This window comes from Monoraphidium neglectum, assembly GCF_000611645.1.
Source record: "Monoraphidium neglectum strain SAG 48.87 unplaced genomic scaffold scaffold00826, whole genome shotgun sequence".
Classification (NCBI taxonomy): Eukaryota; Viridiplantae; Chlorophyta; class Chlorophyceae; order Sphaeropleales; family Selenastraceae; genus Monoraphidium; species Monoraphidium neglectum.
The window spans coordinates 9981-19953 of record NW_014012802.1 but is presented as its reverse complement, the minus strand read 5'-3'; the positions used below and the strand labels follow the sequence as shown (position 1 = coordinate 19953).

Here is a 9973-nt window from a genome sequence, read left to right as displayed (position 1 = left end):
GGAGGGGGGACTGGGGAGGCTAGTGCAGATTGGGGGAAGGGTGCCGTTCAGACTGCAGAGTTTACAAGCTCCCAAGGGCCCCAGGTCATGTTTAATGGCGTGCCTTTGTGGTTCAATTCCAGACAAATGCACACATCGTCCTTCAATCCGTCCGCGGCTGCGCACCCCAGATCTGGATCTCGTGAGAGCCCACTGGGATGTCTTTGAACATGATCAGCTCCTGCCCCGCAGACGCATTGAAGGGACCGTCGTAGTTTGACTTGGTCAAACCCTCAGGCAGGTTGACCTTGAGGGGGCCCACAGCGGTGCTGCCGCGCGCCACAGAGACGTTGAAGGCAAAGGTGGTGGACGGGTCGCAGGTGCGCACGGACTGGTCCGGGCCGGCTGACATCTGCAGCTCGACAGACACTGACACGACGGCGGCCACAGCGCAGCCTACAAGCAGCAGTCAGAAATCGTGCGGGGCATGGGTTTATGCTGATGCAGGGGATGGGTGCAGCAAAATGTGCTGTAAGCTCTGTCCTGACGCCTCCAGCACTAAATCGCCCATGCAGTAAAGAGCTGTTGCCACACCCGCAAGAGACGCCATGCGGGCGTGCCTGATTTGCAGGCCAGTCTGCCTTCACCAGTTGAACAAGGGACATTTGAGGCGCATTAGACCCTCCCTGCCATGCAAGCGCGCACCTGTCTTGTTGGCAGAGAATGTGATATCTGTGCTCCCGATTGGCAGGTCCCTGCACACGTATGTGAGAGTGCCCTCCACACTGCTGCCGTTGAAGGCGCAGCCGCCGCGGCTAGGGATGACGTCATCACGGGTCAGCCCGCCTGCGATTTGGACGTCCACCACGGCCTGCCCCACCAGGCCGGACCCAATCACGATGGAGCTCTGGCGGGCCGCGGCGCTGAGGGAGTAGCTGACGTGCGGCACGCTGAAGACGGTGGTGTTTTTAGCCGTGAAGCCTGGGGGAAGGAACAAAAGAGGAGAGGGGAGGTCGTCACGGGCTATGAGGCAGCGCCTCTGAGCAGGAGGCTGGTGCATGGCAGTGGCAGGGGCAGCACGCCCTGCCGTGGTGGGCCATCAAACAACTTTTGCTGCGTGGCGCCGTTTCTCTGGATACATAGCCCAAATGTATGGGGACATTGGCAACACAACCGCCCTGACCCGTGTCACGCGTGTGTCTTGGACAACGTTACGGGTTGCAGCCCCAATAGCCCACCGTTCTTGGTCGCGGTGACCTCGACTAGTGTGTTGCCGGCGGGGACCACGCAGTCAATGCGCCCCTGCTCCGCGTTGACCACGCACGCGCTGCCGTTGACGCTGACATCAGCGAGCGCAACGCTGAAGCCGGATGCGGGGTTGACGCTGAAGCTGGCCGGAAGCTGGGTTGCCCACACCGTTTGTGCGTTGCACAGCGGCGTGGCGGGCGCCAAGGTGGCCGGCAGGCTCACGCGGAGGTCCATCGCGCGCGTCTCCACCGTGGCGGTCTTGGTGCACGCTCCCCCTGCCGCAAAGCGGAGACAAATGCGAAGGGCACGGCCAAGCATGAGTGACTGCTTGGCGTGGCAACCAAGGGCACAAATCAAGCTTATCACATGTGGCGGCACCCAATTGGCAGGCACGATACAAGCACGCCCCCATTCCGACCTTCAGCGGGTGCCCGTCAGGCACAGCGCCCCCCTCCCGCCCACTCACTCGCGCCGCCAAGCACGCCCCACGCCAGCGTCTGATGGCTGGAGGTGAGGCTGCAGCGGTAGCGCAGGTCGGCGCCCTCCGCACTGACAAAGACGCACTCGGGGCTGGAAGACGCGTTCAGGAAGCTGACGTCATCGGGTGTCAGGCTGCCGGTCATCACCACACGCAAGTCGGTAGCCACCGGGTTGAGCGGCGACGGCAGGTTGTCCGAGGTTGCGGCGTAGTGTAGGAGGGTCCCGTCGGCCCCCTCGATGGTGATGGTGCCGGTCTGCTGGACCGACAGCACCACCGAGTCGCTGACGTTGCCTTTCGCCGTGTCCGCTGCGTGGCAAATTGGCAAGTGCGGCGTGGTTTGGGCACACCAGTTCAGAGCAGATTGTGGATGCTATCACATTGGATGGCGATGGCATATAAGGATCTAGCATCATATGAACAAGCAGGGGCCCACAGCTCAGGGCCCCAGATTAGCTGATATGCATTCCAGCTGCTGGCTGCGCACCCCAGATTTGAATCTCGTGAGAGCCCACTGGGATGTCCTGGAACATGATCAGCTCGCGTCCCTCGTCCAAGGCAACGGGGCCAAAGTAGTTTGACTCGGTCAAACCCTCAGGCAGGTTGACCTTGAGGGGGCCCACGGCGGCGCTGCCGCGCGCCACGGTGACGTTGAAGGCAAAGGTGGTGGACGGGTCGCAGGTGCGCACGGACTGGTCCGGGCCGGCCGACATCTGGAGCTCAACAGACACTGCCACAGTGTCGCTCACAGGGCAACCTGCGAGCAGCAACGCATCCAGAGTTACAATTTGGGGAGCGGACAAGTGTTTTCTATGGCAAGAGATGGACGGTATCGTATTTTTCCAGCTCTGGCCGGCCTCCGCAACTTGCAAGCTGCTGCTGAACAAAGCTGCGAGATTGGACAAGAGCCAGCATGCCACGTGCGGCGTCGGCGAGTGCCAGTTGCAGCCCTGCACCCACGTGAGCCCCGCACCCACCGTCCTTGTTGGCCGAGAATGTGATCTCTGTGTTGCCGATCTGCAGGTTGCTGCACACATAGGTGAGGGCGCCCTCTGCACCACTGCTGTTGAAGGCGCAGCCGTCATAGCTAGAGGTGACGTCATCCTGCGTCAGCCCGCCACTGACGTACACATCAATCACGGCCTGCCCCACCAGGCCGGACTCGATCACAATGGAGCTCTCGCGAGCAAAACCGCCGAGCGAGTAGCTGACGTGCGGGGCATTGAAGACGGTGACGTTGCTCGCACTGAAGCCTGGGTGGTGGTCAAAGGATGGAGCGCGAACGGAAGGGCCATTGAGTGGCGCGGCTCGGCAACAAGCACGAGATCGCACCGGCAGCAGTGCGAACCGGCGCCGGCACGAGGAAGATTGTGCCGAAGCTGCGGCGCCGCTTGCCAGCCGCCGCCGCTCCCCCCTCTTGCATCTCGCCGTGCTCGCCGTTGCCCTTCCGGCGCTGCGGCCCTGCGCCTGTGGCCAAACGCATGAGGCCCCGTCTGCAGCCCACCATTCTTGGTCACGGTGACCTCGACCGCCGTGACTCCCACTGGAATCAAGCAGTCGATGCGCCCCTGCTCCATGTTGACCCCGCACGCGGTGCCGTTGACGCTGACATCAGCGAGCGCGACGGTGAAGCCGGACGCGGGGTTGACGCTGAAGCTGGCCGGAAGCTGGGTGGTCCAGGACAGCTGCGCGTTGCACAGCGGCGCGGCGGGTGCCAAAGTGGCCGGCACACTGACACCCAGGTCCATTGCGCGCGTCTCCACCGTGGCAGTCTTCTTGCACGCGTCCTCATCTGACAAGGGGAGGTGCACAGGAGGCGTCCAAGTGAGGTGTGGCTTGTTTCAGTGCGGCTTATTTGTTGGGTGAGGCGCAACGGGAGTTCAGGGGAGCGGACCGTCAGGCAGGGTACAGCACAAGCTTGGCGATTTGCAGACAACGAAGAAATACGGCAGAGCAACGCCGGCATCGCTCGGCGCGTCAGCAAAGAGATGGCAGCGGGCTCGAATGTATGCGCAAGTCGCAGGCGGCTCACCCGGCCTGCCGAGCACGTCCCACGTCAAATCCTGCGCGCTGGATGCGATGCTGCAGTTGTAAAGAACGTCCGCCCCGTCAGCGCTGACAAACTCGCACGCGGGGGTGACGGTGGCGTTCATGAAGGTGACATCATCGGACGTCAGGTTGTCGGACAACGCCAGGCGCAAGATCCTGAACGCCGGCGCTGCCTCGGACGGCAGGTCGTCCGAGGTTGCGTTGAAGTAGAGGGTGGGGCCACCCTCTGCGCTCTTGATGCTGGTGATGCCGACCTGCAGCACAGACAGGACGACACTCGTGTTCGCCATACCCCCGGCATCGGTGTCAGCTGCAAGGTTGCGGGGTGTGCAAGGTGGAGTGCGCAAGGGACGTGAAGGGGCAGCACAGATGGGTTGAGACATCGGGGGCCAAGGGGCGGAAAACCGCACGACAGCTGCAATCAACAGTGCAGTCCCGCACCTTCGCCCGAGGGCAGGCAATGCTGCGCAAGCTCTGCAGACCCAGACAACGCAGCACACACACCCCCTTGGACGGTCCCAGCGATACCGTCAGCTGTCCAAATGTTGATGATATGAGCCACGCGCCACTCACCCCAGATCTTGATCTCGTAAACACCCACAGGGATGTCCAGGAACACGATGTGATTGTCTGCCTGCACCGCATAGTTTGACTGGGTCAAACCGTCGGGGAGGTCGACGTTGGGGGAACCCACGACGTCGCTGCCGCGCGTCAAGGTGACGTCAAAGTTGACTGTGTCAGAGGGGCTGCAGACGCGCGCTGACTGGTCGTCGCCAGCAGACAGCCCCGTCGTCTGCAGCAGCTGCCGCTGCACCGCCTGCGCCGCGGTGGCTGCGGCCTGCGGCGGGGTTTGCCGTCGGGGCGGCGGGTGGGAGGGTGCGTGTCACAAGGGAGTTTGGCGCCGCGCGGCGGGGAGCGCGACGGCAACAACAGGGGGTGGCTTGAGGGCTGCGGCTGGCCCTTAGCACCCAGCAACGCGTTAGGCTTGATGATCCCTTCCGTGATTCGGGCCAATCAGGTCTCCTAATCGAGTCCACCTAGGCGCACAGCCATATCCCATTCAGACTCAGATGTCACTCAAACCCCTTGCAGGAAGGGTCCCCCAACATCCCCAACAAGCTACACGCCCCTGTGCCTGCCCACCTTCCGGGCGCCATGCCGGGCGGCGACCGCGCGCGCCGCCTCCACGCACACCGCGCGCGCGGCGGCGGACAGCGGCGGCGAGGGTCGGCCGGCCTTGGTTACCCGCAGGCGATCAAACGAGGTGCCGTCCTGGTCAAATGCCACGCTCAGACCCTGCATCTCGGAGCGCAGCGCTGCAAAGGGGCCAGAGAGGGGCAGGAGTGCGGCGTGTGCGGAGCGGTACAGGTCGGTAGGGTAAGGGCTGCAGCATGCAATGCGCTGCACGCGGTTTGGCGACGGTGGCTGTGGGATGCACCATATGATGCAAACGAGGACCAGTGGGCTGCTGTCCTACTGTTATTTTGCCTGTCCAGCACCCAATGCCAGCCATGGAAATGTGCCCGGGAACCAATCAGAGACGTAATACAAAAGCGCGCCTCTTGGACGCCGCACCTGAAAGGTTGCAGTGATCGCAGGCATGGATGGTGACGTGCGCGCTCCACAGCGGCGCGGCGCCGCGGCAGCTGGCGAGGCGGTAGGCAGTCGTGAACGACGCACCAGAAGGATCGGTGCCGCGGATGCGCAGGGAGGGCGAGCGGCCTGCGGGTGACAGGGGTGTTGCGACAGTGGTGGGTGCTCAGGTGTGGTGACTCACATGCTTTTGGGCTGTTGGTGCCGCAAAATTGCCGGGGTACACTACGTGGCACATCAGATCCAGCAACCGGAGCTTGGGCGAGCAATATGGCTGTTTCCGAACGACGTTTTGGGTGATCACGCACCGCTGGAGGCGAGGTCGTCGCAAAGGACCTGCCAGGGGGTATCTTCGGGTGACTCCGTTGCCATACGATATGTGGAGCTCTCCTTGAGCGCCGCTGCACCTGGGGGAGGGCAAACCCAGCGACACGCAGCAGTCACTATACCGTAACCTGATCCATAAATATATGGCGTTAGACATCGAGTGCATACTACTGAGCTTGCTTGCAATGCTGGGATGGCCTGGACTGGGGCACCGGTCCCGCGCTAGATGCCTAGATCGTCAGTGCCATGCCATGCACAGCTGAGCCCGCCAGGCCCGCTCACACCGCTTGCATTTGAGCGCATGTACCTGATATGGCGCACAGAATCACCAGGGACACGCTCAGGCGCCCCATGGTGCCGCCTCCAACGTTGACTCGGTCCTCGAAACTCCCTTCGACAACCCACGACCAAAAGCGAGCAAGCAAGTGTGACAAACGGTAGCACTTGATACGCGCGTGTGAATGATCGTCTGTGTGTTCTAGCTATTGAGGCATGGACCAGATCATGCTGCTGATGAGTCATAACGATTGACTTCACGCTGTTTTCAGGAGCTTGTGCCGCTCAGCGCTGCAGCCAGTGGTCGGCATGGCAAAGCGACGGAGCTGCGAGCAGGTCTGAACGTTGTTCCAGGCAGTTTACACAGTCGATTTTCCCGGCGTTGCTGCATGGGAGGCGCAGGCAGCTAGGAGCCCAACGCATTATTGCTCGCGGGTGGCAGACCTGGTGGAATGTGTTTGGTCCACCCAGCATCCCGCTGCTTCTCTGGCGACTAGGGCGAATACAGCAGGGCCCGTCTTCCCACTAGCACATGTCAGCAATTACACGCCGCTGGAAGGGATTGGTGTCGCAACAAACTACAAGCTGCTACCTGCAGCAGGGAACGAAAGTGCATTCTTGAGTGATCATCAGGAGCATGCGTGTGCGTAGCGATACGATACTGTGTGCCCGTCGGTCAGCGGCTGTTGACAGAAAGGCGCGTGGCGTGGCAGCCTCTGAAGCCACACATTATTGGTATGCACCTCTAGCCTTTGCACATGATGGTTGTGCAAAGGAAGAATAAAGCGCCTGTGGGAAAAACTCAACAAGCCGGGTGACTAGGTGCACAGGTGCAGTGGGGTGACAGTGTAACCGCCCGCCGTACCGGATCACATTGGCAGGGGGACGCAGGCGAAAATGGAGAGTATGCGGCAAAACGGGGTGTGGGGGCGCACCTCAGCGCCGAAAAGCGCGCCCAACAGACGCTGCTGCGGCGGGGCGACAAGGCTCGGGCCGGCCAGGCTCAAAAGGGGACGCGTGCATACTTTGGATGAATGGCGTATGTACGTTGCCTGTGTCCTGATGGGTTTTGGTATGTGATGGGCGCAGCCGCTTGGGCGCGGTCCATCAACGTTGCTTGGTGTTGTGCCATGATCATCCCTGTGTGTCCCTACGGCACACAAGGGTATGATCACTGACCAAAAATCAGGTGCAACTGCGCCTGCCCCTGGAAAAAATGGAGTACGCACTCCACTGTTTGCGGCCACACCGCGGAAGCTGGGCCGGCGGCGAGCGTTGACAGGGCCTGAATGTGCTCGAGGCGCGGCGGGGCGGGGGGGCGCTGACCGCGCTCGTGCACGTGTCAGCAGCAAGCCCCCTTCCCCCACCACCTGCCGGCCGCTCAAAGATGAGCGTTCAAAAACTGCAGCATCAGAGCCCCGCCGCAATGGCTAAAGGCGGTGTCATGCACACAGGCACCCTGAAGCGACCGCGCCGCCGCCCCAGCCCTACAGCGGCTGCTGCGTGCATACCGGCAGCCGCGCAACGCCGAGACGGCGTGCACAATCCATGTCCTGTCCTCAAAACAGCTGCGGGAGCAGCGTGGTGGAGCCGTCCCCGAGCGTGAAGCCGGGGGGCTTGACGTTGCAGCGGCACATCGGGCAGGTGGGCTCCCGCTCCAGCCACTCAGCCAGGCAATCCTGTTTTTGCGCACAAGGGTTGGGTGAGGTGGCAATCGTCAGGTGGGTGCGCAGAATGCAAACCTACAAGGCAGTGTTGTCCTTGCCTACACTGCCTTCAAGGTTTACTGCCAAATCTTCAAGGCAGCGTAGTCAAGAACAACGGCGCCTTCGGGCTGACAGACAGACCGCGCCCGCCGCGTCCATTGCGCCTCTTCCACGGCTGCAGCCCCAAGTGAGCCCCAATGCCAAACGAGCCCCCTCCCGAGCCGTCCACTCTACACACAAATTTCACTCTGCCTGGCCGCATCCCGCGCGCCGCGCGCGGCCCCCAGCCCGCCTCCTTCCTTCCGCCCAAGGGCTGACGCGCGCCACCGGCCGCACCTCGCAAAACACATGGGAGCAGTCCAGCCGGATCGGCGCGGCGCACGGGTCCTGGCAGATCGGGCAGACCGGCGCGTCCGCCCCGACCCCGATCTCAGCCCTTTTCAGGTAGCGCCCGTAAAGCGCGCCCGTCCGCAGCACGAGCCGCGTCGCGAGCAGCAGCAGCTGGCCCCTGCGGAAGAGGCCGTGCGCCTTGAACGCCAGGTATGCCGCAACCAGCAGCGTGCACAGCGTGGGGTTGCGGGTCGAGGTCATCAGGTAGGAGCACCAGACCGGAGCGGGCAGCACGACGCGGACCGAGGCCTGTATGTAGTCGTACAGAGCCAGCAGCCGCGCACGCCGCCGCGCGGACACGTGCGCCACGGCCGCGTGCGGGGCCTGCGGCTGCGCGGGCGCCGGCAGCGGCGGGGGGACCGCGAGGCGGGCGCCACTGCTGGAGCGGCGGGGCACGGCTGCGGCCGCGGGATCGGCGGCGCGGCCGCTGCGGCGGAAGAGCGCGGCGCCACAGGTCAAGAAGCGCAACGCCCAGCTGCCTGCAGGGGCGACGGTGGCGGCAGCGGTGCCGCCGCTGCTGGTAGAACTGCCGCCATCACCGCCAGTGCTGCTGCCGCTGACGCAGCCCTCGACGCCACCGTCGCTTGGCCCCGCCTCGCTGCTCTCTTGCAGCTCCCTAGCAGCTGCGTTGGCGCCGCTGGCCCTGCGGGCGCGGCCTGCGCCGCCGCTGCAGGCCGGCTTCCTGGTAGCTGCAGCGATCAGGACCTTAGGCACGACGCCGCAGCACCTGACCAATGAATCGGTGATTGCCACGCTGAACGCGGCGTGCAGCGACGTGGCCGGCGCCTCGGCGGGCGGCAGCAGCAGCAGCGCCCGCCACTGCTGCGCGCCGGTCAGCCACAGCGTCAGCGCCACGTTGGTGGCGACAAACATGACCGCGGCCGCCAGCTCGGACGGCTCGCAGGCGGTCTGGGCGACGATCTTGCGCAGCACCTCGTTCGCTTTGTAGACGCTGCAGCCAAGCCAGGCGCACAGGAACAGCCCTGCGAAGGCGGCGCGTTTTGAGGTGATTTTGAGTGGTGCGAGAACCCACCGAGGGACGCCTCCTAATGCAGCACTGCTCGCAACCCGGTCGCAACCCGACAGCTCAGAGGCCAAGTAGCAGGTTCAGCACCCGGGCAGCCTACCTGTGGCGTGGTGATAGAGGAAGACGATGGCCAGCAAGACCACAAAGGGAATCGCGTGCTCGACCCACCGGGCGAGCGCCTGCCCGGACAGAGGATTGAGCCGTGTAAGGTGGCATACGGCAGGGGCGGCGTCAGGCCCGAGGGGAGGGGGCGGGGGCATCACGCATGGGCGGCGTCTCCTGACGGCCGCTCTGGGTGGTTGCGCTGCTGCCGGGATGGCGGCGCGCTGCATGCGGCCGCCGTTGCACGCGCTGACTGGTGTTCGCGGTGGCGCTTTGCAGCAGCAGCTCGCGCGGTCTGCCTAGCTGGGACAGCATGCAGAAGGTGCATGCGATAGCATGCGGACCTCCGCAGCCCCACGCAGACATCACCCTAAAAGCGACCGCACTCACCTGGTAGTCCATTGCTTGGGTGTTTGATAGACGGTGCATGCGCGCGGCGCCGGCCGCGCTCCCCACCGCTGCTGCATCACTGGCTGCGGCTACTGTGGCGGTCGCCACCTGCTGCGCGCGTTCAGCAGCTCCGGCTGCTGCGTTGGATATTTCGTCCATAAATGCTCCCGCTATGCCCGACGATGAGGGGACCTCCATATCTCAAGAGGCAGGAGCCCCTATTCCGGGTGTGATTCCAGCCCGCGCGGTGTGCACAACGGCTACCTATACCCTCACAACATACATGGAAAAATTCACATGCTCGTTATGCAGGAAAAGTCCTGGTGCGAGAGAACGAGCCTGGAACCCGGGCTGTCCTCAAGGTTGCGGGGACTTCTAAAATTGCACTTTGTAAAGCAAGAGCTCAGG

At 63.5% G+C, this 9973-nt stretch overlaps 2 protein-coding genes across 2 annotated transcripts; both read right to left on the bottom strand.

Moving 5' to 3' along the window:
- Window positions 1-142: 142 nt before the first annotated feature.
- MNEG_5506 (hypothetical protein) lies at window positions 143-6027 on the bottom strand (the record flags this gene model as incomplete). The annotated part of the gene is made up of 14 exons (XM_014046020.1): window positions 143-435; window positions 685-960; window positions 1218-1502; window positions 1694-2014; window positions 2193-2462; window positions 2683-2958; window positions 3210-3497; window positions 3738-4064; window positions 4196-4228; window positions 4328-4592; window positions 4898-5070; window positions 5330-5476; window positions 5656-5754; window positions 5982-6027. 14 exons carry the CDS (start codon window positions 6025-6027, stop codon window positions 143-145), a joined length of 3099 nt encoding a protein of 1032 aa, XP_013901474.1.
- A 1482-nt stretch (window positions 6028-7509) lies between these two features.
- MNEG_5505 (hypothetical protein) lies at window positions 7510-9577 on the bottom strand (the record flags this gene model as incomplete). The annotated part of the gene is made up of 4 exons (XM_014046019.1): window positions 7510-7629; window positions 7993-9029; window positions 9174-9252; window positions 9566-9577. The coding sequence occupies 4 exons, from the start codon at window positions 9575-9577 to the stop codon at window positions 7510-7512; spliced, it is 1248 nt and encodes a 415-aa protein (XP_013901473.1).
- Window positions 9578-9973: the final 396 nt, after the last annotated feature.